General features: G+C 43.4%; 1 protein-coding gene across 1 annotated transcript in view; it reads left to right on the top strand.

Annotated features, from left to right (window-relative positions):
* The window catches only part of CNTNAP2 (contactin associated protein 2), a 1,506,181-nt gene that overhangs the window by 1,144,905 nt on the left and 333,633 nt on the right, over positions 1-27,643 (top strand). Inside the window, exon 15 of the mRNA XM_064290350.1 lies at positions 7,434-7,561. Coding sequence (XP_064146420.1) covers positions 7,434-7,561 — 128 coding nt within the window. The remainder of the gene's footprint in view (positions 1-7,433; positions 7,562-27,643) is intronic.

The raw sequence follows: 27,643 nt of genomic DNA, 5'->3' as shown, positions 1-27,643 counted from the left end.
GTGTCAGGGATTTACGAATGACAAATAACTTCAACTTCCAGACCAGTTAGACCTATCTTAAAAGGTACTTTGACACTTTATCAATACATAAGAAATAAAAGCAAAAGGCTTTAATCACCATGGTGTTTTTTTGGTTTTGTTCTGTTTTGTTTTTTCCTGTTGTTTAATGGAAAGCTGTAGGTTCAGGTTCCAGAGAGTCTGGATTTGAACCCAGACTCTGCCTCAGTCAAGACATTTAAATTCTCTGATTCTCATTTTTCTCATCAGTTAGGAGGGATAATGATGCCTGTGAGGAAAAGCTGATTTGAGGTTAGGTGTTGTGTACAGGGAACAGCCCATTATATGCAGGTACCCAACAGATGGATGCCTCGTTATTATCGTCATAATCCTTACTGTTGTTACTGTATTCTAGGAACTAGACAGCTTTTTCTGTATGTTTTGATCCTCAGTCCATCATTAAAAAGAATTTAAACACAAACCGACAAATATGTATAAAAATAATGTAAAGGTTTTAGTGAGCTAATTTTTTTTAAAGTAACCACAATATGATTGAATATACATTAGTTTTTTTTTTTTTTTTAATCTTGGATTAAAATTGAAGATCTGCCTCTCTGTTTTCTCTGTTTTGTTCATTTTGATACTTGATTTATAGGTTTTCATTGTTGAAAAATGTTACCTAAAGATGGATAAATACATGATATATAGATAAATAGTAAATATATAGATGATTGATAGATGATAGATAGATAATAGATGATTGATAGAGATAGATGACTGATAAAAAATGATAGATGATTGATAGATAATAGACCAATGATTGATAAACAGATGATTGATAGATAGATGATTGATAGTTGATAGATAGATAAGTAGGTAGATAGGTGATTGATAGATGATAGATGACTGATAGAAAGATAATTGATAGATGATAGATGACTGATAGATAGATGATTGATAGATATAGATAGATATACAGACAGACAGATAGATAGATAAACCCATTGCCATCCAGTAGATTCTGATTCATACCAACCCTATAGGACAGAGTAGAACTGTTTCATAGAGTTTCCAAGGAGTGCCTGGTAGATTCAAACTGCAGATCTTTTGGTTAGCGGCTGTAGGTCTCAACACTGTGCCTCCAGGGCTCCAGATGATAGATGGAGGAAGGGAGGGAGGGAGGGATGGATGATAGATGGTACATAGATAGCTAGATGGATAGATGATAGAAGATTTATAGATAGATGATAGACAAGTGGATAGATAGATGATAGATGGTAGATAGGTAGACAGATAAATAGATGATAGATAGATGAACGGTAGATTAGATGATAGGCAGATAGACACAAGTAGATAAAATGATTATTGTTGTTGTTGTTGTTCGGTGCCATCGAGTCAGTTTGGACTCATAGGGACCCTGTGTACAAAAGAATAAAATACTGCTCAGTCCTGAGCCATTCTCACAATGGTCGTTATGCTTGAGCCCATTGTTGCAGCCACTGTGTCAATCCATCACATTGAGGGTCTTCCTCTTTTCTGCTGACCCTCTATTTTACCAAACATGATGTCCTTCTCCAGGGACTGGTCCCTACCAGTAACATGTTCAAAGTATGTGAGATGTAGCCTTGCCATTATTATGTATACCTGAATGAATCATAAGATCCCTGAGTTGTGCAAACAGTTTGTGCTCAACTAGAACCTAAAGGTTGATGGTTTAAAACCACTTGGTGGTGCCAGGGAAGAAAAGGCCTAGCGATCTGCTTCTCTTAAGATTACAGCCAAGGAAACCTATGGAGCAATTCTACTTTAATACATGAGGTTGTCATGAGTCATAATCGCCTTGACAGCAACTAACAACAAATGAATCGTGGTATTAATCTTTCAGTTTCATTGATCGATAACATAAAGGTTTTGATAAAATGTGGCTTGTAAATTTCCACCTTCCCTAATGTTAATCAGTTTTATTTGAAAAATAATTGAATAATAGCCCATTGTAATATTTTTAAAAAATAGGCTCAAAACCAGGACTTAGAACCAGTTCTTCACAGTTCAGTCATGGACAAGGAAATGACACTGGAACTGACCTGAATTTTTAGAAGTCGGGTGAGCCAGAATGGGAAAAATTATGGGTCATAGACCTGCTGAAAACTTAATCTCTCTCTTAGAAAACAAGGGCAGTGTAGGAGTTACATAGCAACCAAATCTCTTGCCCATCGAATTTTGCGAAAAGTCGGAAACGGTGCTGCCCCGCTCAAAGATGGCGGCCAACTGCACAGCTTTGAATATGTGTCTCTCTCCTGAGTTCTGGCAGTAATCTGACCTCACTCATCAGGCTCCTGAAAGGGCTCACTATACCTCTTCTGAGTCTCCCATTCTAGGGCTTAGACCCAAATTTTTCCCGTTATGGTTACTGTTCCAGGATCACCCACATTGTAAAAATTTGGGTCTGTTCGGGTTTTGCTTCATCGGCCATGACTGAGTTAGTTTGAACCAGTTCAGAGCCCTGTTCAAAATGCACTGGAACTCCACCTTTAAAAACTTATTACAAAGACTTAAAAATTATAATTCCAAGTTATTGAAGTGTGTAGATGTGTGGATTTTTATTATCAATTTTGGCAGTAAAATTCCGTAATGATGGGAATATTCCCAAACATTTGTTTTCAAATGTTTTCTTCTTAGCACAAGTTTCTTTGTAAATTCTTTCTCACTCGTTGTTAAGTAGACTGATAATGCCAATTTTGGCAGGGGCGTTTAGCAGCCCGACTCCTCATTTACTGCCAGTGGAACTGCAAATTGGTTCAAGCACTGGGGAAACCTGTTCGTCAGCGTCTGCTGAAGCCAAACATATGTGCACTTCATGACCCAGCACTTCTACTCCTGGGCGAATGCCCAACACGAACGAGCGCTTATGTACAACATGTTTATGAAAACAAAACACTGGAAACAACCCAAAAGGCAACAACAGGAAAATGCTCTTTTTCACTGTTATGTAGTATTTCAATTTTTATGTGGCACAATTTTCTATTCAAAATATTGTTTGACCGAGCAACAACATGGATGAACCTCATAAATATGAGGCAGAACAAAGGAGTCAAGCATGGAAGAATGCATGCTGATTCCATGGGCATAAAGGTCAAGAACAGGCAGAGCTAAGCGAGATGACAGAGGACGATTGGTAGTTGCTTTGGAAAGGATGTGCTGATTGTGGGGTGGGGTACACAGGATCCTTCTGGGTGCTAGACGTATTCCTAATACTTGTCTGGGTCAAGTTTGCACAGGTATGCACATGTGTAAAGATTCACAGAGCGGCCCCCTTCAGCTTGTCATGGTCATTATTCACTTCATTATAGAATATCAAGGAGATTTCACCATTTACAGGTCTTGTTTCAACGCAATTAACCATACCAGTAAGGTACTGGAGCAGTTATACACCGAGGGTGCCTACAGTTTGTAGAGCAAACGCTCTTCCTTCAGGGTGGATCTCTGTACCACGAGTGACACATGGTTGCCTACCTGTCATAGTTACCTAGTGGTGCCATTAAAAAAAAAAAAAAAAAACCACAAGTGGGGCTTTTAAAGAAAAGGAATTTATTGCCTCACAGCTCTGGAAGCTGAAAGTTCGAATCAAGGTCTCAGCCGTGTCGATTCCTTCTGTGGCCTCTCTCCCAGTTTCCAGTGTGTGCTGGCAATCCTTGGCATTTCTTTGCTTGGAGATAGGTCGTCACATGGCAGCTCTCTTCTCCATGTGTCTGTCTATTCTGCTTTTTGGAACTCAGAAGTGATAAGGTTTAGGACCCACCCTACTCTGGTATGGCCTCATTAACATAATAAGCAAAACCCCTATTTCCAAACAAGGTCATATGTGCAGGTGCATGGGTTAGAATATTAACATAACTCCTGGGAGTGGGGGACACAATTTAGTCTGTAACACTGCCATATATACCATATAGTGCAAAGCCAATCAGAAAGGTAAATATTAGTCAAGTTAAGTTATTCCTCACTGTTCGCTAAAATAAATTGAAGTTTAAATGATTTCTTTCCATGCCTCAGTGAATATTCTTGTGCCTTTCCCTCAGTCTGCCCCACACTCAGCTCTTTAGACAGGATCAGGTGCAGATTATCCAATAAGCAAGGTGTCTTAGTCATCTAATGCTGCTGTAACAGAAATACCACAAGTGAATGGCTTTAACAAAGAGAAATTTATTCTCTCACAGTCTCATAGGCTACAAGTCCAAATTCAGGGTGCCAGCTCCAGGGGAAGGCTTTCTCTGTCTGTCAGCTCTGGGGGAAGGTCCTTGTCATCAATCTTCCCTTGGTCTGAGAGCTTGTCAGCCCAGGAACCTCAGGTCCAAGGGATGCGCTCTGCTCCTGGCACTGCATTCTTGGTGCTATGAGGTTCCCAACTCTCTGCTTGCTTCCCCTTCCTTTTATCTCTTGTAAGATAAAAGGTGGCACAGGCCACACCCCAGGGAAACTCCCTTTACATTGGATCAGGGATGTGACCTTAGCAAGGGTGTTAAGTCCCACCCTAATCCTCTTTAACCACAGGCAGAGATTATGATTTATAACACATAGGAAAATCACAAAATGGAGGACAACCACGCATGACCTAAGCAAGTTGACACATATATTTTGGGGGGGGACACAATTCAATCCATTACATAAGGTAAGCATAGTACTTACCTTGCTTACCAGATTATCTGCAGGGAATAATTTCACATGGGTTTTACCACATCAAAATTTAGGAAATAAGCACGAGTAAGCCTGTGCTTACCTTGCTTACTGGGTCAACCATCCCTGCCAGGAATGGTAAATTTGAAAAGAGGCTTTGATTCTGTAGAAAGGTGCTGTGGGGTTGGGAAAGAGACAGATGCCAGCCATACCTAGAAGCAGAACCTTTGCTGTGGTGAAAAAATGTGAAATTGTTCACTAGAGATGATCTTGTAAGCAAGGTAAGCACTGTGCATAGGCTGGGTTCTCTAGAGAGGTAAAACTAGCGAAATGTATATGTGCATATACGTAAAACCAAAAACCTAGCCCGCTGAGGTTGCGTCTATATATACATATAGAGAGAGATAGTCCTTGTTTCTAGTCACGTGGTCATTGCTGGTACTTAGAACTACCTTCTTCCACCACCCATTCTATATTTCCCTTACCCTCAGCCAGCTCCTCAGTGGGTCGTGGTTCTTTGCCTGGTGGGGAAACTGGATAATCGGCCCCCGGACATGAGTCAGGTGAGGTTGTCTTCCGTGAGAGTCAGCGGGGTTTGCTCAGTAGCTCCCCAAGGGAGAAATGGAGAGTGGTGATTTAGAGCCAACTTTTTCCATAAAGACCCAGATAGTAAATACTTCAGGCTTGAGGGCCAGGCCCTCTCTGTCACCAACCCTCAAGGCTGCTGCTGTGGCAAGAAAACAGTTGTTGACAATATGTGAATAAATGAGTGTGGCTGTGTGCCAAGAAAACTTTATTTATGGACTAAATTTGAATTTCAGACCATTTTCACATCTCACAAAATATTGTTCTCCTTGTGATTTTTTTTTCCAACCATTTAAAAATGTAGAAATCATACTTAGCTCCTGGGCCATATGGAAACAGGCAACAGCGTGGACAACAGTGGCGAATGTGCTCTCAGGGCTTGGTTTGCTGACCCCCGATTCAGACTCGTGCATTGCTAAGTGATGGTCACCTCTTCCTCAGTCCTAAGACCCGTAAGGAATACACAACACCATTTCTAGCAGATTGTCAAATCAGTGTGTTGTTAAAGGGGGCTTTCACTGATTGCTCCCTTAAAAAATAGATTATCAAGTTTAATATGAAAGGCTTTGTCCCCTCGTCATTGTGATTGTAACTGGTAGCAGCTCTTATAAAAGAAGTTGGGTTTGCAGGAGATTCTACCAAGATGTTGGAGGCCTGGTCATCCTTAGCTACAGTGTCGATGAGAATCCAGCACTTTTCTGTAGGCCTTAGTTCAAATTTAGTAAACAAAAAAACAAACAAAACCAAGCTTTCTATTCGGAAATTGAGAACGATGAAATGGCAGAGGCAGCGGAGCACCGGTGTGCCTGAGGCCCCCCAGCTCCCACCTGGGTGTCTGTGAGCCTGATGCCGAGGATGCGTGTGTCATTGACACCCCTGAAGGTCCAAGCCCAAGCTGCTCCGCATTCTAAAGTTGAGGGAGGTGCAGACTGATGAAGAAAAAGCACAGGACCAGGAGACTGCAGCGTCCAACCATAAGCTGTTTACTGTGGCTGAGCCTTGACAGCTGTGGGGAGTGGGAGTCCCACAGCAGGAGGTCTTCCAGAGGCATAAGAAGGGAGGAGGCCTAGAAATGCCCCAGGAAGAGGAAAGGGAGGGGAAAGCTTACCCATCCCTGCCCACGTGTGGTCCTCCTGCCTGGAGGAGGGGCCTCTCCCGAGTCAGAGGGCTCCAAAGACAGCAGCACCCTAGGGTCCTTCTAACCACAGGTGGGATATTATCTGGGGGGACCAGATGTGGAGTGCAGTGTCCCAGGGTAAGAAAGTGCAAAGTGGGCAGGCTATAGGTGAGTAAAAATCTGCCTATTTGGGCTATTTTTAAAACAAATAACTGGTCGCCGTGGAGTCGATTCTGACTCATAGGGACATTACACGACAGAGTAGAACTGCCTCATAGAGTTTCCAAGGAGCGGCTGGTGGATTCAAACTGTGGACCTTTTGGTTAGCGTCCAAGCGCTTAACCACTGCGTCACCAGGGCTGGATTTGTACACATTGGATGTGTACAAATTTGAGTTTGGCACCAGAGAATTTTTTGGGCTAATGGGCCTCAGCTTGCTATAAAGAAGTAAACAACTTGGGCCAATACCCAGAGGCCAGCTTGGCTCATTTACTAACAGTGGGGTCCCTGCAGAGACCTGAAAAGGGACAAGTGTGGGTGAACAGAAGAATGAGCTAGGAGGAAAGCAGACTGGGCTGGAATTCCAGTCCCACACCTCTAGTGGACAGAAATAGACGGTGAGCACCTGCCCAGGGTCGGGAACACAAATGATTTTAGTTGTTAAAATAAACAACAAGAGCTGAAGGAACAAAAGGCATCCTGAGCTGATACACAACAGGCAAGAAACAGCTTCAAAGCACTTAAGGAGAGGTTTTACCAGGCCTTGAGGCCTGTCTTAAGGAAGAGATCAGGGTGGCTGTATGGAACTTTCAGGTCCTCTTACCTCAGCCCCCGCAACACATCACGGGTGAGCCTCTGCTTTCCAAAAGACGGAGGTGACACGGGTGCTGCCCTGGAGGCCTGGACAGATGGCGGAGGAAGGGGGAGAGCAGCATTTAACTGTGATATCCGTGAACGTCTGAATAATTGTGGACATTTTAAGTCTGCGATTGCACACTTGAACAGTTCTCAGAAAAGACACATTTCTAACTCCGCCCCCTACTTTTTTTGTCTTGTGCTTCAGGAGAAAGGACGCCGGCTTCCTAACCTACAAAGACCACCTGCCAGTGAGCCAGGTGGTGGTTGGAGACACTGACCGGCCAGGCTCCGAGGCCAAGCTGAGCGTGGGCCCCCTGCGCTGCCAAGGGGACAGTAAGTTTGCCAGCATCTTGGCCTGAGCTTTCTGATCACATTGAATAGTTCTGGCTCCTGGAGGGGTGGGCCACGGATTTCTCTGCTGTCACCCCTAAAGATGAAACCTCACGGTCACAGGTGGAACCCCATGGAGGGCTGACTGGGCCTCACCCGTTAGGACGGGGCCCTGCAGGTCTCCACCCCGGGAGCCTAGGTGTGGGTGTCGAGTGTGGACGTGATCGTCCTGTGTGTTCAGATGTGACAAGTCTGATACCTGTTCCCAGTGATACAAATAGCAATGCTAACAGCACACAGCAGCCCTCAACAGCTGGGCCACCATTGAGCACGGCTGTTAATGCCATTAACATGACTGTTTATATCACTATAAACTGGGTTTATGGTGATATAAATAGTCGAGTTACGGCTTAATGTATCATTGTAAACTTGGATGATGGCCATATAAAATTTGACATTATTGCTATCAGATTCCATCATCATCAGAGCTGGTGGTCCCTGGTAAACAGAGATTGTTCCCATGATTCCAGCTTGCTCTCAGAATCAGAAATCGGGGCTGCTAGTTCAGACGGTAGGAGTCGGGGAGTCACAGGCATGGTCCAGACAATTAAGTTGCTATGTTGGCTGATTCCCTTCAGTGTGCCTTGTATGCCGACCGAGAGGGATGGCCAGTGGCAGGTTGCCATGGGGACCCCAGGACGAGCGCCCTGGGTCCCCTTTTCGCTCTGCGCACGGGCTGGGGCGCCTCCGGGGGGCTGTCTGCATGTGTGACTGTGTGCGGGGCGTCGGGAGATCTAGATTCTGGTCTTCGATCACGGGGCCTGGAAACCCCAGGCAGGAACCGTTTCCTCAGCTGATAACGAGAACACCGCCTGCGTCCCCGCTCCTCCTGGCGGCCGTCAAGGTTTTAGTGTCTGCATGTGCCTTCCTCCAGGAAGAGTGTTTGGTGAGGTGAGATCGTGGCCACCTCGGTGAGCAAGGTGAGTTAGGCCGCCACGATGAGAGGGGATTGCCCCGCTGCACGCGGTGGGTCTAAGGAACCTAAGGAGGCGCGTCGCCGCTCAGCCTTCAGCACGTGGTGCCTGTCGGCACTCAGGACCACCGTGTCCCTGACGCAAGGGGGGACAGACAGACGGACTGCGCGCTGGGTGTCCTCTTCCTACGCTGAGGAAAACGAGACCGATCCGAAGAGAGTTTTGTCGCGCATTTATTGAACAACCGTGCCTCGTTTGTCCGGTCGGGCTTAGGAGAAGGCTTCTTTCAGTAAGAAGTTTAATTTAACTGCTTCAGAGAAAGATCTGGGGACATAAACTAACAATAACTACCCGTTTTTAAACAACCACTCTGAGATGGCCTACTGCGTCGCTCACGGCAGACCTGTTCCCCTGTGTGCCCAAGGAGGATCGGTTTCGCCCTGTTGTAATTATTCCTATTATCGTATGAAGGTAAATATTTCTGGCTTACCGTGCTAATTCTGAAGTTAGCTTTGAATTAGAGAAAAGGTTCCTGCTAAATATTGATCTGCCTGATACAGTTATAAAAGTCCCGCTTCTGCAAACCTTTTCTTAACCATTGGGAAAGTGAAGATTCCAGCAACCCTGACCAGAGTATTAATAGTTTATAGCTAATATTGTTTTATCTTAATCAAGGCATCAATCCACAGGAAGAATTTACTGTGTGTCTGTTATTCTTCCAGCACTAAGGAGCCTTGGTGGCACAGTGGTTAAGAGCTCCTCTGCTAACCAAAAGGTCAGCAGTTGGAATGCACCAGCTACTCCTTGGTAAGCCCTATGGGGACAGTTCTACTCTATCCTGTAGGGTCACTATGAGTTGGAATTGACTCAACAGCAATGTTTTGTTTTGGTTTAGTTTGGTTTACTAGGTACTCCGGGGAATAAGCAAAAAGAGTTTAAACCACATTTTTAGAAATGCACGTGAAAACCGAACAAAATGTGTTACACTTGACTATTAGATTGTGTGATATAAAATCATGGCAACTGATGCTCAGAGAAGGTAGGCATTATTTTTTAAAACGTCACCAAAGGAAAGGTCTGGGGGCCAATGTCCGTTTCTATTCCAAGGCTCTTCGAGATGATTTTAGGGCTCGTTGATGAAAGAAACTGCTATTGTACTTACTGACACCGCATAAATGACCTTGCAGTCCTAAAGCTTCACAGAGACTTTTTTTTTATTCCATTTTTTCCTAGTTGTTTTTTATACTGAAATAGCATTGTACTTTATTACCCCGATTGGCATTTGTGCGTACAAATCTCCTGTGTATATGTATGTTTAAAAGCTTTAAATCTATCACTTTATTATTGTCAGTTATTTCTAGATTATGGTCCCTGAGTGGCACAGGTGGTTTCTGCTGACTACCAATCCAAAGGCTGGCAGTTTGAACCCACCCAATGCTGCCAAGGAAGAAAAGGCCTTAAGATCTACTCCTGTAAAGATTACAGCCAAGAAAACCCTATGGGGCTGTTCTACTTTACAACACGTGGCATCACCATGTGTTGGGAACTGACTCAATGCAGCTAACAGCGACAACGACAATTTCTAGAATTTGGATTCTTGGCAGCTTTCCCCCTTCTTAGTGGTTAAATATGTGCCAATATCATCTGCTATGTGGTATGCCTTTTCACTCTCAATTATTTTGCCCTTCACTCAAGATCTACTATGTATCAAAACTTAATTTTTGGTTACAGTGTGAGGTAGAGGGAAGACTCACAGTCTAGCAGGCCGGAAGTCCTGAACAGACTCACAGTCTAGCAGGCCGGAAGTCCTGAACAGACTCACAGTCTAGCAGGCCGGAAGTCCAAATTCAGGGTGACTTGGGAGGAAGGTCCTTATCATCAATCTTCCTCTGTACTAGGAGCTTCTCTGCAAAGGAACCTCAGGTCCAAAGGACAGGCTCTTCTCCTGGCGCTGCTTTCTTGGTGGTATGATGGTCCCCATGTCTCTCTGCTCACTTCTCCCTTTTATATATCAAAAGAGACTGGCTCAAGACACAATCCAATCTGGTAGATTGAGTCCTGCCTCATTAACACAACTGCTAGTAAGCCCATCTCATCAACATCATACAGGTAGTATTTACAACACACAGGAAAATCACATCAGATGACAAAACAGTAGACAATCGCAGGTTACTGGGAATCATGGCCTAGCCAAATTCACACATGTATTTTCGGAGGACACAATTCAATCTATGACAATCAAGTTGTATATTTTCATGAATTTATCCATTTGACATAAATTTTCAAACCTGCTGGTACAGAAGTTGTCATATTGTCATGTTATATTACTCTTAATGATCGCAGGATCTGTAGTTACATCTCCTTTTCATTCCTGGTATTGGTTATTTGTGTCTGTGCCTTTTTATCTTTTTTTTTTTTTTTTAACTCAGCTCAGGTTTTGTTTTTTTTTTTTAATTTTTACTGTGCTTTAAAAAAAATTTTTTTAAGTGAAAGTTTACAAATCAAGTCAGTCTCTCACACAAAAACTTATATACACCTTGCTACACACTCCCAATTACTCTCTCTCTAATGAGACAGCCCACTCCCTCCCTCCACTCTCTCTTTTCGCGTCGTTTCGCCAGCTTCAAACCCCTTCTACCTTCTCATCTCCCCTCCAGACAGGAGACGCCAACATAGTCTCAAGCGTCCACCTGATCCAGGAAGCTCACTTCTCACAGGAATCCCTCTCCAACCCATTGTCCAGTCCAATCCATGTCCAAAGAGTTGGCTTCGGGAATGGTTCTTGTCCTGGCCCAACAGAAGGTCTGGGGGCCATGACCACTGGAATCCTTCTAGTCTCAGTAAGACCATTAAGTCTGGTCTTATGAGAATTTCGGGTCTGCATCCCACTGCTCTCCTTGCTCCCTCAGGGGTTCTCTGTTGTGTTCCTGTCAGGGCAGTCATCGGTTGTAGCCGGGAACCATCTAGTTCTTCTGGCCTCAGGATGATGTAGTCGCTGGTTCATGTGGCCATTTCCGTCTCTTGAGTCTGTACTTACCTTGCGTCCTTGGTGTTGTTCATTCTCCTTTGATCCAGGTGGGTTGAGACCAATTCATGCATCTTAGATGGCTGCTTGCTAGCGTTAAGACCCCAGACGCCACTCTTCAAAGTGGGATGCAGAATGTTTTCTTAATAGATTTTATTACGCCAATTGACTTAGATGTCCCCTGAAACTATAGTTCCCAGACCCCTGCCCCTGCTACACTGACCTTTGAAGCATTCAGTTTATTCAGGAAACTTCTTTGCTTTTGGTTTAGTCCAATTGTGCTGACCTCCCCTGTATTGTGTGCTGTCTTCCCCTTCCCATAAAGTAGTTCTTATCTACTATCTAATTAGTGAGTACCCCCTCCTACCCGCCCCTTGAAACCACAAAAGAATATTTTCTTCTCAGTTTAAACTATTTCTCAAGTTCTTATAGTAGTGGTCTTATACAATATTTGTCCTTTTGCAACTGACTAATTTCACTCAGCATAATGCCTTCCAGGTTCCTCCATGTTATGAAATGTTTCACAGATTCCTCACTGTTCTTTATTGATGCGTAGTATTCCATTGTGTGAATATACCATAATTTATTTATCCATTTATCCATTGATGGGCACCGTGGTTGCTTCCATGTTTTTCCTATTGTAAACAGTGCTGCAATAAACATGGTTGTACATATATCTGTTCGTGTAAATGCTCTTATTTCTCTAGGATATATTCCAAGGAGTGGGTTTGCTGGATGGTATGGTAGTTCTATTTCTAGCTTTTTAAGGAAGTGCCAAATTGATTCCCAAAGTGACTGTACCATTTGACATTCCCACCAGCAGTGTAGAAGTGTTCCAATCTCTCCACAGCCTCTCCAACATTTACTATTTTGTTTTTTGGATTAATGCCAGCCTTGTTGGAGTGAGATGAAATCTCATTGTAGTTTTGATTTGCATTTCTCTAATGGCTAATGATCGTATTTCCTCATATATCTGTTAGCGGCCTGAATGTCTTCTTTAGTGAAATGTCTATTCATATCTTTTGCCCATTTTTTAATTGGATTGTCTTCTTGTAGTTGAGTTTTTGCAGTATCATGTAGATTTTAGAGATCAGGTGCTGATCAGAGATGTCGTAGCTAAAAACTATTTCCCAGTCTGTAGGTAGTCTTTTTACTCTTTTGGTGAAGTCTTTGGATGAGCATAAGTGTTTGATTTTTAGGAGCTCCCAGTTATCTAGTTTTTTTTTCTGCATTCTTAATAATGTTTTGTATACTGTTAATGCCATGTATTAGGGCTCCTAACATTGTCCCTATTTTTTCTTTCATGATCTTTATCATTTTAGATTTTATATTTAGGTCTTTGATCCATTTTGAGTTTGTTTTTGTGCATGGTGTGAGGTATGGGTCTTGTTTCATTTTTTTTGCAGACGGATCTCCAGTTATGCCAGCACCATTTGTTCAAAAGACTGTCTTTTCCCCATTTAACTGTTTTGGGGACTTTGTCAAATATCAACTGCTCATATGTGGATGGATTTATGTCTGGATTCTCAATTCTGTTCCATTGGTCCATGTATCTGTTGTTGTACCAGTACCAGGCTGTTTTGACTACTGTGGCGGTATAATAGGTTTTAAAATCAGGTAAAGTAAGGCCTCCCACTTTGTTCTTCTTTTTCAGTAATGCCTTATTTATCTGGGGTCTCTTTCCCTTCCACATGAAGTTGATGATTCGTTTCTCCATCTCGTTAAAGAATGTCATTGGGATTTGGATCGGAATTGCATTAAATGTGTAGATCGCTTTTGGTAGAATAGACATTTTTATAATGTTAAGTCTTCCTATCCACGAGAAAGGTGTGTTTTTCCACTTATGTAAGTCTCTTTTGGTTTCTTGCAGAAGTGTACTGTAGTTTTCTTTGTATAAGTCTTTTACATCTCTGGTAAGATTTATTCCTAAGTATTTTATCTTCTTGGGGGCTACTGTAAATGGCAATGATTTGGTGATTTCCTCTTCGATGTTCTTTTTGTTGGTGTAGAAGGAATCCCACTGATTTTTGTATGTTTATCTTGTATCCCTATACTCTGCTGAACTCTTCTATTAGTTTCAGTAGTTTTCTGGAGGATTCCTTAGGGTTTTCTGTGTATAAGATCATGTCATCTGCAAATAGAGATAATTTTACTTCTTCCTTGCCAATCTGGATGCCCTTTATTTCTTTATCTAGCCTAATTGCTCTGGCTAGGACCTCCAACACAATGTTGAATAAAATCGGTGATAAAAGGCATCGTTGTCTGGTTCCTGATCTCAGTGGGAATGCTTTCAGGCTCTCTCCATTTAGGGTGATGCTGGCTGTTGGCTTTGTATAAATGCCCTTTATTATGTTGAGAAATTTTCCTTCTATTCCTATTTTGCTGAGAGTTTTTATCATGAATGAGTGTTGAACTTTGTCAAATGCCTTTTCTGCATCAATTGATAAAATCATGTGATTCTTGTCTTTTGTGTTATTTATGTGTGGATTACATTAATTGTTTTTCTAATGTTGAGCCATCCCTGCATGGCTGGTATGAATCCCACTTGGTCATGGTGAATTATTTTTTTGATATGTTGTTGAATTCTATTGGCTAGAATTTTGTTGAGGATTTTTGCATCTACGTTCATGAGGGATATAATAGGTCTATAATTTTCTTTTCTTGTGGTGTCTTTACCTGGTTTTGGTATCAGGGATATGATGGCTTCATAGAATGAGTTTGGTAGTATTCCGTCCTTTTCTATGCTCTAAAACAACGTTTTTTGAGGGGGGGTTAGTAATGGTGTTAACTCTTCTCTGAAAGTTTGGTTTAGCTCTGCAGTGAAGCCGTCCAGACCAAGGCTTTTTTTCGTTGGGAGTTTTTTGATTACCTTTTCAGTCTCTACTTTTGTTATGGGTCTATTTAGTTGTTCTACCTCTGTTTGTGTTAGTTTAGGTAGGTAGTGTGTTTCTAGAAATTCATCCATTTTTTCTAGGTTTTCAAATTTGAGTACAGTTTTTCATAGTAATCTGATATGATTCTTTTAATTTCAGTTGGGTCTGCTGTAATATCACCCGTCTCATTTCTCACTCGGGTTATTTGCTTCCTCTCCTGTTTTTCTTTTGTCAGTTTAGCCAGTGGTTTATCAATTTTGTTGAGTTTTTCAAAAAACCAGCTTTTGGTCTTATTAATTCTTTCAATTGTTTTTCTGTTTTCTATTTCAGTTAAAAAAAAAACAACCCACTGCCGTCGAGTCGATTCCGACTCATAGCCACCCTACAGGACAGAGCAGAACCGCCCCATAGAGTTTCCAAGGAGCGCCTGGCAGATTCGAACTGCCGACCTCTTGGGTAGCAGCCGTAGCACTTAACCACTATGCCACCAGGGTTTCCAAATTAGTTCAGCTCTAATTTTTATTATTTGTTTTCTTCTAGTGCCTGTGAGTTTCTTTTGTTGCTCTCTTTCTATTTGTTCAAGTAGCAGGGATAATCCTTTGATTTTGGCCCTTTCTTCTTTTTGGACGTGTGCATTTTTTGATATAAAGTGGCTTCTGAGCACTGCTTTTGCTGTGTCCCAAAGGTTCTGATAGGAAGTGTTTTCAGTCTCATTGGGTTCTCTGAATTTCTTTATTCCATCATTAATGTCTTCTATAAGCCAGTCTTTTTTGAGCAGGGTATTGTTCAGTTTCCAAGTGTTTGATTTCTTTTCCCTGCTTTTCCTGTTATTGATTTCCACTTTTATGCCCTTATGGTCAGAGAAGATGCTTTGTAATATTTCAATGTTTTGGATTTTGCTAAGGCTTGCTTTATGACCTAATATGTGGTCTATTCTAGAGAATGTTCCATGTGCACTAGAAAAGAAAGTATACTTGGTTGGTGTTGGGTGGAGTGTTCTGTATATGTCTACGAGGTCAAGTTGGTTGATTGTGGCATTTAGATCTTCCGTGTCTTTATTGAGCTTCTTTCTGGATGTCCCGCCCTTCACCAAAAGTGGTGTGTTGAAGTCTCCTGCTATTATTGTGGAGCCATCTATCTCGCTTTTCAATGCTGATAGAGTTTTTTTAATGTATCTTGCAGCCCTGTCACTGGGTGAATAAATATTTAATATGGTTGTATCTTCTTGGTGTATTGTGTCTTTAATCATTATATAGTGTCCTTCCTTATCCTTTCTGATGGATTTAACTTTAAAGTCTATTTTGTCAGAAATTATATTGCCACTCCTGCTCTTTTTTGATTGTTGTTTGCATGACATATTTTTTTCCATCCTTCCAGTTTTAGTTGTTTGTGTCTCTGAGTCTAATGTGTGTCTCTTGTAGGCAGCATATAGATGGACCTTGTTTTTTAATCCATTCTGCCACTCTCTCTTTGTTGGTACATTTAGTCCATTTACATTCAAGGTAATTATGGATAGGTATGAATTTAGTGCTATCATTTTGATGTTTTTTTGTGTGTTATTGACAGTTTCTTCTTTCCACTTAATTTTATGTGCTGAGTAGCTTTTCTTTGTATATTGTCCTTTCCTCATATTTGTTGTTGTTGATTTTGTTTCTGCTGAGTCTGTATTTTTCCCTTGTATCTTATTTTGATGAGTAGAATAGTTTGTCTCCTTTGTGGTTACCTTATTATTTACCCCTATTTTTCTAAATTTAAAACTAACTTTTATTTCTTTGTATGGCCGCATCTTCCTCTCCATATAGAAGGTGTATGATTTCATTTCTTAGTCCCTCTTTATTATTTAATGTTGTCTTCTTTTATATAATAACATTGCTGTTACCCTGTTTTGAGCTTATATATATATATATATATATATATATATATATATATATATATCTGTGTGTATATAATCTTGCTTTGTTTTTTTGGATTTCCCTGTCTGGGTTCACTTCTGGTTGCTCTGCCCAGTGTTCTAGTCTTGGGTTGATACCTGATATTATTGATTTTCTAACCAAAGAACTCCCTTTAGTATTTCTTGTAGTTTTGGCTTGGTTTTTACAAATTCCCTAAACTTGTGTTTATCTGGAAATGTCTTAATTTCACCTTCATATTTAAGAGACAGTTTTGATGGATATATGATTCTTGGCAGGCAATTTTTTTCCTTCAATTTTTTAAATATGTCATCCCATTGCCTTCTTGCCTGGATGGTTTCTGCCGAGTAGTCCAAGCTTATCCTTATTGGTTCTCCTTTGTAGGTGAGTTTTCGTTTATCCCTCGCTGTTCTTATAATTCTCTCTTTATCTTTGGTTTTGGCAAGTTTGATTATAATATGTCTTGGTGACTTTCTTTTAAGATCTACCTTATGTGGAGTTCGATGAGCATCTTGGATAGATATCTTCTCATCTTTCACGATATCAGGGAAGTTTTCTGCCAACAAATCTTCAACAATTCTCTCTGTATTGTCTGTTATCCCTCCCTATCCTGGTACTCCAATCACTCGTAGGTCATTTCTGTTGATAGAGCCCCACATGATTCTTAAGGTTTCTTCATTCTTTTTATTTCTTTTTTCTGATTTTTCTTCAAATATATTAGTGCCAAGTGATTTATCTTCGAGTTCAGAAATTCTAGCTTCTACTTGCTCAATTCTGCTCCTCTGACTTTCTACTGAGTTGTCTACTTTTGTAATTTTATTGTTAATCTTCGGAATTTCTGATTGCTGTCTGTCTATGGATTTTTCCAGCTTATTAAACTTTTCATTATGTTTTCGAATAATATTTCTAATTTCTTCATTTGCTTTATCTGTGTGTTCTTTGGCTTGTTCTGCGTATTGCCTCATTTAATTCCTGATGTTTTGAAGGGCTCTGTATATTAAACTTTTGTATTCTTGCTCTGGTAATTCCAGGAATGTACTTTCATCTAGAAGATCCCTGGGTTCTTTGTTTTGAGAGCCTGTTGAGGTGATCATGGCCTGTTTCTTAATGTGACTTGATATTGACCGTTGTCTCCGAGCCATCTATAAGTTATTGTATTAGTTTATGCTTGCTTACTGTGTCATAGCTGCTTGCTTTGTTTTGTTTTGGTATACCCCTATGGGTTGCTTGAGTGAGCTAGCTTGATTCTTTTCGCCTTTGGAGCTCTGATGTCCTGTCCCCAGCTGGCTAGAGCTGTTATCAGGTATATCAGTCTAGGAGTCCATTCAGTTTTTGTATATGAATTCAGCTCAGGTTTCCAGTTAGCTGATACCAAATGTGTGGTACAAGCTCTGTCCTACAGTCTTAGAGGGGCAGGGTGATTGGAGTATATACCTGTATCTGATAGCAGCAGGGGGTAGAGCTCTGAACAAGGCAGGGGGCTGAGAACCGACCCCCAAGTATCTCTGAGGAAAATGCGTCTCTGTTCCCTAGAGCGTGCTGGTGGGTGGGCTCTGCAGATGGACCATGGGCACCCAAAGTTTTTGGTTGTAAGGACTGGGAGATACCAGTTATCTTTGGACCCCTGTCGTGGGTGGCTGGCTGGGTGACCTGAGTAGAGCTACCAGTCCTTAGGTCCCTGATGTGGGTAGGTGAGGACCTTGTTTAATAGGCAAAGCAATGTCAAATGTCAAACACCCACCTATCCACCGCACAGCTGAAATGGTTGGAGTTTGCCAGCAAGGGCCTATTCTCCCAAAATAGGCCCCCACAAGTCCATGCAGAAGGGAAAGGTGCTCAAGGTCCATGGACGGTTTATGCCTGGACAGGAGCTGCTTCTGTCCTGAGCTCCCTCAGTTAATGGAGCTAGCAGATTATCTTTTCCCCCCAGTTGCAATTTTTTTCCTTCCCGAAGGCCGAGAAGATGGCTCTAGGTGCTCAACAGGGCCTATATCAGGCCCAGGGATTCCACCGCGGAAGTCGGCTTGGGAGTGGGGGGGCATGGTAAAATATACACAAGTACTTAGTTTTCCCGAGAGCACCATTCTCAGGTTGCAGATGTGTGAGTAGGCTGTGCAGCTGGCTGCTTCTCCCTGAGGAAGCTGCGGCCGAACCTTCACACCAGCCCACCGCTGCTGCTTCGTGAATGGTGCCTGAGGGCTCCCCGCAATTCAAGTCCAGTAACTTCTCTCTGCTTCTGAACGGTCTCTTCCTCCCCCTGCCCCTCAGTTCCTTGTCTAAGCTTGCCTTTGAACCTCAGGGTTCCCAGCTTGTCACAAATATACTCGTTTCACTTGTTTTGCGGGTCTTTGTTGTGAGGAGGGCTCACCGGAAGCGTCTGTCTATTCCACCATCTTGGCTCTGGCTCCGCTGTTTTTTCTTATTCTTCTTTTTTATCTATTGATTTTTTTTTCTTTTGAGCAATAAATACCCATTCTCCCCACTATCGGCCCCTGGTAACCTCTAATCTACTTTTGTCTCTATGCATTTGCCTATTCCAGATATTTCATATAAATGGAATTGTACAATATTTGTCTTTTTGTCTCTGACATACTTCACTTATCAATATGTTTTCAAGGTTCATCCATGTTGTTGCATGTATTAGGACTTCGTTTCTCTTTATGACTGAATAATACTCCATTGTATGGATATACCACATTTAGTTTATCTGTTCATCTATTGAGGAACATTTAGTTCATTTCCCCCTTTTGGCTATTGTGGATAACATTGCAGTGAACATTTGTGTACACAAATCTCTTTGGGCCCCTGCTTTCAAGTCTCTTGAGTATATACCTGGGAGTGAAATTTCTGGGTCCTATGGTAATTACATGCTTAATTTTTTAAGGAATTGCTGAACTGTTTTCCACAATAGCTGTACAGGGAGGCTTTTTAAAATCATGCTTTACCTAATACTTCATGAAAAAAAGAAAAGTCAGTATTTAATTGCAGTAATTTGGACTGCTTTTATTAGAGAGACAGACAGACATCTTTCTTTTTCCCAGATAACTGAGAATCTGTATTATAGCTTGTGCTTCTTTTGTCAGGCAGCAGCCCAGTGTTTTGAAGCCCACGTTCACTTAATAATGTTCTGGCATACCCACGGTATGATACAGTACTCCACATCCATACCTCTCCTTTTGTTCACACATCTCTTTGGATCCTCACAGACCCTGTGAGGTGGGTGAGAAATGTCGTAGGAACCCTTCTGGTTTACAAATGAGCAAAATACTTCTAAAATGTCATTTATTCTTTCTTAAACAAACTTGTAAACACCTGCTCAGCCTCCAGGAGGAAAGATAGAGAGAAAAGTAAACAGCTTTCTTTGCACAGGTCAGAGAGACTGCCCTGCCTCTGTTCCCTCCCCAAGTCAACCGCTGGTTAAATTGTGTTTCAAAAATATGATATTTAGGTCTTATCCCATCGCCCCTTCCATCCATCCGCATGTCCCGTTACCAGTACAGCATAAGTGTTGGGGGGGAGGATTATATTTGTATATTTTAAAAAGTAGTACAGTGTATTTATTCTACTGTGGCTGAGGTTAATTTACTTTGTGTTATTTACTGAAGACTATTCACCATGTTACTAAGTCCCTGGGTAGAGTACATGGTTTGCGGTTTGTTCTTGACTACTAACCTAAATGTTGGCAGTTCAAACCCACCCTGAAATGTCAAGGAAGAAAGACTGGGTGATCTGCTTCTGTAAAGATTGTTGTCGTTGTTGTTAGTTGCTATCAAGTCAGTTCCAACTCATGGTGACCCTATGCGTGCAGAGTAGAAATGCTCTATAGGGTTTTCAGGGCTGGCTAGGCTTGTCTCCTGCGACACCTCTAGGTGGTTTAGAACCACCTTGACCATTTGTACCACCCAGGGACTCCTTCCCTAAAGACTGAAGCTGAGAGAACCCTGTGGAGCACAGTTCTACTCTGTAACACATGGGGTCATCAGAGTCGACTTGATCGCCCTGCCCAAGCCATCTCTGGTCTCGGCTTTCACCATGCTGCTGCATCACAGTTTTACTCCAATTCTTCTGAGCTTATAGACCCATATGATGAAACGCTAAAGGAAATCAGCGAGCACTCAGGTTTGCTGTGTTTCCCAAAGAGCCTGGGCCCTGGCTGTGTTTTGCAAACACATTTAAATGGAAATCTCAAATCTAAAGTGAAACAGTGTGACTGATGATGGATGCTTAACTAAGATGAAAAGTGTGTGAAGTTACCAGCCCCTTCAACTAAGTGCGCTCACCTGGGAAGAAACAAGAGAACAACTTAGAGGATAAAAAGGATGATTAAATGGGAGTCGATTCAAATTTAAACACATTGCCCTTCTTGGAGGTGGTTGCTGGACTTCCATGAAGCTACTTCGGAATGAAGTATTTAGGTTTTTGGAGGTGGAAACCTTATTCCTGGTGCATGTGGTGAATATAATCAATTATAGAAACACATTGTTTGCTGGACGGTTGCTTTATTCTTGGCGGCACGAGGTGAGGTTTCACTGCATCCCCAGGGATACAGGGATAGTCAACAATTAATCAAAACCAGTATGTTCAACAAACCTGCAGAAATGGCAGGCTGCTCAACGACCATCTCCACCTGCCGGGCGCCACTCTGGCCACTGAGCGCCCGGGGCTGGGCTACGTGGGAGGTTAGGATGCAGATCCCGTTTCTGGGCTGCAGAGTGACTCAGAGAGGCAGGAAGAGAAGTTGGCAGAGTCACACCAGGTCAGGGGCGCTGGACATCAGGGACAAGCTGTGTGTGTGATAGGATAGAGACAGTGATGGACTTTTACCTACAGGACAGCAGGCATGTGTCCTCTGGAACACAATCCCGTGTGACACTGTAGGACAGAGCTGTGCCCTCCTGCAGGAATCATGCAAGCCAGGGCACACTGGCGATTCCTCCCCAAGAGCATGTCCTGCCTTACTGCTCAGGATGAGACAGTTCTAATACAGATGTGGACGAGAGGACCCCGGAGCCCACCTGGTGCAGACTTCCTGCAGCGCCATCTGCGACATACTCAGCACGGCCCGGCAGACTGGGGGCACAACAGGGCAGCTTCTTATCTGGGCCAGGGGACACCCCTATGGGAGAGAGTGGGTCCCCGGGCTCCAGGACCATCAACCCGGACCGTCTTCTGTGTGTGGTTTCTACCCAGCGTGGCTTCTGCCCCATCACCCTCTGCTCAGAGGCAATAATGGGTCCGCACTGCAAACCCAGAACGGATGACTTTAATCCTTCTCAGTGACGTCAGAGCACCCTCCATATTCTTCTCCTTTGCCCACGTCTTCCTGAAAATGTAGCTATTTGCACTTGCCTCAGCTGCAGAAAATGTTACCGGTGCCTCTATGCCTTCAATTAAATAAGGCTCTTGCCTCTCACTAGTCAAGAATGCACAGGTAAGGCATGGAAAATTTTCCACACAAGCAAAGCTTTACTAAAAGAAGCTTGTAAGCAGAGACGAGGAGGGCCTAGGCAACACTTACCCCCACCCCCCACAGAGCAAAGGACTTGCATGAGTTTTTAAAAATTCTTGAGTGGGGGGGAAAGGTTCATGTTTATTCAGAGGCAGTAGGCAGGGTTTTCCTGCAAGAGGCCTGTTTTCGGTGGGGATAGGTTAACTAAGGTGCACGCACAGCAGCTTTTCAGGATGGCTTTAAGACAGCTTCTGTCCCGGAGGCTTCTGGGATCCATAGCAGGACTTATTATGGGGTGTCACACCTGCGCAGTCACCTGTTCCCCAAGTTTGATTCCCCAGCTGCAACAGCAGCCCCTCACTGCCCCTGGCGGAAGGTCGCATAGCAGTCACAGGTGGATGTTCTGCACATGTCTCTGGGGCTGGTTTCATCTGACTGTTTCTGAAAGACAACTTTAAGGAAGTTGCCGGGCTGTTTTCTGATACCCTGCCCCATTGTTCTGGCGAATGGCTTTGTTTCTGCGCCCTGGCCCATTTGCTATTACTATGTTACTTTGCTTACGTGAATTGCAGATTTGGGGGCCCCACTATTCCCTGTCTTAATAAGAGCTGGGAGAGAAACCCGGAATGCTCATGGTGAGAGCAGGAGCAGGCAGGAGCAGCCTAGGTCACCCAGCGTCTCCTTGACAGACGAGGGACAGAGCTCAGGGTCCAGCACGGGCCGGGGACTGTCAGCAGCCTTGGGGCGCCCATCTAGAGAGCAGGACACCGCTCCATCTGAGCGGTTCCTGTCCACCATGCAGGCTGAGCCCCAGGACAAGGGTCTCAGTGTGTCCTCACCGAGAGGTGTGTTCTCGTCCTGTGACAGCCACCTCTGGAAGCCCTGATGGAACCCCCGGCCACAGGAAGGAGGAGGCACAGGAAGATGCTGGCCTCCATTTCTTCTCCTACTTCTAGTTTAGTGAGTTTTGGTCGATGGTAGAGGGCAGGGGAGGAAAAATGAGTGATGTGTGGAGACCATTAACCTCAATTTTTTCCTAATGCCCCAGCGCACCGCTGTTGCCATAGTGACTAGCAGCTGAGACATAGTCGTGCTATAATAATGAGAAATGGTAAAATCTTCAGGATCACAACTGGGGCTGTTCCTACTAAGGGCGGAGCCCCCTAGGCACAGCTGAGTCAGCCCCAATTACAAAGGCAGCAGCCTCAGGCAGGAAAGGAAGCCTTGGCTTTGCCTTCCAGACCCCTGGGTGGCTTTAAGCAATTTGGAGAAACGGACAGCCCCAGGCACAATCAGCTCTTTAATATCGTTTGGTCATTCAGTGTGAGCTGCAAACTCAGTGTTGAAATGGAAAGTAAAATTAGCTGGCTTGGGGGGAAAAGAGGTGTTTTTACTTTACAATCCACCGCCCATCTGTCAATTTGTCACAATGTGGTGGTTTACATGTTGCTGTGATGCTGGAAGCTATGCCACCAGTATTTCAATACCAGCAGGGACACCCATGGTGGACAGGTTTCAGCAGAGCTTCAAGACTAAAACAGACTAGGAAGAAAGGCCTGGATATCTACCTCTGGAAATTAGCCACCAGGGCTGCCGCTTCTCAGCATGGGTCTTCAGTGCTGATTCTTGTCCACTTAGCTGCTGCAGCCCCTAGCCCTCGCCACTGCCTACCTTACTGTCCCCACAGGACCCACCACTCTCTGAAATCAGCTCTTTTATCCATCTGCTTGCATTTGGAGTTCCTGGGTGGTGCAAACAGTTGAACACTCGGCTGCTAACCAAAAGGTTGGTGGTTCAAGTCAACCCAGAATTGCCTCGGAAGAAAGGCTTAGCGAACTACTTCCAAAAACTCAACCATTGAAAACCCTGTGGAGCCTCATTCTACTCTGACATACCTGGGGTCGCCATGAGTTAGAGTCGACCTGACAGCTACTGGTTCGGTTTTGCGTTATAATCGCCCTCATCCCCACAGTTGGTTGGAGGCTGAGGAGAGAGGTCTCTGTCCCAGTGCCGAGAAGCAGCTACCAGGTTGGTGGCATTCAGGTGTTTGTTCATGAAATGACTATGATGGTTAAATAACCACAGAGGACTTAAACAGCATCTCAGGCTGACAACGGGAGCCCCGCCACCAGGCAAGTCAAGATGAATTATGGAGAACTCGAACAGAGAGTAATTGGTATAGGGGCTCAAGAGGGAAGCTATCACTCGATTTATATGCACAACTCCTTTTAACTTCAACAAGGCTTTTGCACATTTATTCATATTAACTAAATGAAAACTTTTATTCCTTTGTGCCTTGAAAATCCCTTGAATCCAATGTTTGTCTTCAAATTAAGAGTTAAAAAAAAAAACAATTTTGCTAAGTTTTGATATTTCCTCCACTATTTCTAAATTAAGAGTCACACGGGGTATTAAATTTATAGAGCTCATTGTCTGAGCTAAATTAGATTAACACCCCCAGCCCTTCAGAGATCCAAGCCGTGTGTCCCACAATTCCCTCCCAGCCCTTCAGAGATCCAAGCCGCGTGTCCCACACTTTTGTTTACCCCGTCTCAAGGTTATTGCTGACACAATTACAATGGTCTGTTCTTCACACCTATTGTTAAGGTGCTAGCTGTGCACCATAAACTACCTCATCTGGCATAATTAAAACCATGTTCCAGTTCACCTGTTTTATGAGACCTACTTGCCTTTTTATAAAGCTCTTTTCACAGCTCTAACTACGGGTGGGCCCTGGAACTAGAGAACTTTACTGAAGAAGAACTTTAAAGTAGCCTCTTCTGGAAGTTTGCTGCCAGTTCTGCAGGAGCGATCTTATTACAATCATCAGGGATTTAAAAAAAAAATTGCTTTGAACTATTTTAAAAATTACATAACGCTTTTGTATACTCTATTTAAAATAAATTCTGATTCAAAATTCTCCAGGTGTGTGTATACAGGAAACACACATTTGAATTGGTGTCCACCTATTGGTGTGAGGAAGCCCTGGTGGCATAGTGGTTAAGTGCTATGGCTGCTAACAAAAAGGTCAGCAGTTCAAATTCACTGGGAGCTGCTTGGAAAATCTTTATGGGGTAGTTCTACTCTGTCCGATAGGTTTGCTATGAGTCGGAACTGACTCAATGGCAGCGGGTTTTGTTTTTTTAGTGTGAAGCCCTGGTGGCACAGCGGTTAACAGCTTGGCTTCTAACCAAAAAGTCTGCAGTTCAAGTCCACCAGCCGCTCCTTGAAAACCTTATGAGGCAGTTCTACTCTGTCCTGTAGGGTCACTTTGAGTTGGAATCAACTTGACAGCAACAGGTTTGGGTTTGGTTTTGGGTATTGGTGTGGCAAAGTAGATACAGAATCCCAAACTACGGAAAAAAGGGGACTCCTCTGTCATTTGCACATGTTTTATCTTGAGCAGGTCCAAGGGTCAGCTGTCTTACAGTAGATGGACACCTTCATGCTGCCTGAATGGGGGAAATATGGCTGCCATGTTGACACTTAGTCAAGAACATCTCAGCTGTTGTAGCTTCCTGGGGCTACTGTGACAAAGTACCACACACTGTGTGGCTTACAACAACAGAAATTTATTTTCCACAGTTCTGGAGGCCAGAAGTCTAAACGAAGATGCCAACAGGGCCACACTCCCTCTGTAGGCTCTTGGGCAAGATCCTTGTCTGTTCTACCTGCCGGTGGCTGCCAGAAATCCTTGGCGTTCCTTGGCTTGTGACTGCGTGTCTGTGTTCTCACACGGCCATCTTCCTTCTATCTCTCTGTGTCTCTTCTCCTCTTTTATGGGACACCACTCAGATTGGGTCAGGACCCACTCTATTCCAGTGTGATCTTGTGTTAACTGATAGCATCTTCAAAGGCTATTTCCGAGTCAGGTCATGTGCACAGGTACCCAGGGTTAGGGCTAGTGCATATCTTTTGGGGGGACACAATTCGGCCCATAAAAATCCCTAAATGTGAGTAGGAAAACAGACTCAGCAGGAGCAGCCTGGTGGGTCTTGTGCCCCTTGAGGTTCTAGCTGATCCTCTGTTCTGGCTTGTCTTGGCTTAGTCAAGCTTTAGACCTCTAAGTGGCATGATAATCTCTTCCGTGATTCCTACATCTGATGCCTTAAGTATTCGTTAACTCAGTTTAGTGGGTTACCGTCATCAGTTTTGTTTTACGATATTTAGACCTTTAGAACTCAATTCTGTTATACTGAGTAGGCTGCAATTTAGGACTTGAGCTTAAAATACACCCTGTTACTTCACAGCCATGTCTCACTGCTCACCATCAGACTTGTGACCAGACACGTCTCCAGTTTCTGCGCAGGGGCTTCCGGTGATGAGCCTGAGATGAGTGTCATGGCCCAGGAATCAGTGTTGCTATAGAGTAACCCTTTTCCACTGGGTGGGTGGCTTACTCTCTGAGGGCTGGACCAAAGTTAGCCCTGCCGGCCTCAGTTTTCTCCATACAAACAAACAAAACCAGCTCTTTATATTAAATAGCCTAATACCTTGGAATAGAATTTGTGACACAAGAATATGACCTGAGAATCAGAGCTAATGAGACTTAGATATGCCAAGGTGCTTTAATTCCTTACCGATCTATCATTTCAAGAAGAAATAGTCTTCCTCTTAATCCCTCAAGCGTATATATGGGAAAATCCACCTCTTATTGTTTAGATACAAACCGGTAGTTACTCCACCACAGTTAAGCTGGGGGTTCCTTTGGTGGCAGAAGTTCTGACTGGCCTGGCTTATGCTGGTGGCTCCACAAGGGAGCTGCCTTGACTTGAACATCTACAGGAAATAAGACCACAGTATGTGGTAGCATCTGTAATAAAGCAAACTTCACTGCTTCAGCTTGGGATTGAAGAGAGAGCAACACAATCGATCCCAGCGTGGGCCGTCAGTGGCCATTCCAGGCCTAAAACTGGCCGTTTCTTTGTGGGCAGTGTTAACTCCAGGCCTTGTCTTATAACTCTATAAATCCATGAATTATGTTTGATACAGTAGGAGAACCCCACAAAAGAGTCTCAGTTTGGAACATTAGTCTTTAGGAGGTTTTTATGCAGGAGAAACTCCTGACTTATTCTTCCAACACTACTATTTCAATAGCAGACCTCCTTTCAACCTGCTAATTCCTGCGCCTCAAGGACCAGCTGTTAGGGAATCGAGAAAAAGTAGATGACATCTTCAGAAGAAAGGAATACACTCGTTACCATTTCTGCTCCCATGCAGACCTTCCCTCCCTTCTGGGAGTGTCATACACACTCACACACACACACTCATGAACATGTTTGTGCACACTCACATGCACTCAGTCACATACACACTCAACAACTCATGCACACACTTATGCATACACTCACAGCTACACACATACACATTCACACATGCACACTCACACACACTAATGCTCGTACACACTCATGCTCATACACATGCACACACACCTGTGCACACACACTTGTACACATTTGCACACACATGCACACACTCACTCCTGCACACACACACTCACACATGCACATTCACACACACTAGTGCATACACTCACATGCAGACAGATGCTCTTACCCTCAGAATTGTGCCCTTGTCCTCACTGCTGCTAGAGTCACCCCATTCCTGAGCCTACCTGAACCCCAGATAGCCTCACTTGGGGCTGAAAACTGCTGGGGATCAGTGTAGTAACAAGAACTGTAGAGACAGTGTGCTGTGGCCAGCTTCAGGAAGGCTTGTAACATTTGTCTGTGACCCCAGAATCAATATCCACAGCACCTTTACGTCACTTGCAGTTATGAACAAAGCAGTGAAAAATTTTAGTTGCCCAACATGCCGTTCCAGCCGGATCAAGCAGGGCTGTTCTCTGCCT

The sequence above is a fragment of the Loxodonta africana genome, chromosome 8 (genome assembly GCF_030014295.1).
Source record: "Loxodonta africana isolate mLoxAfr1 chromosome 8, mLoxAfr1.hap2, whole genome shotgun sequence".
NCBI lineage: Eukaryota > Metazoa > Chordata > Mammalia > Proboscidea > Elephantidae > Loxodonta > Loxodonta africana.
This window is presented reverse-complemented; position numbering and strand designations above follow the sequence as displayed.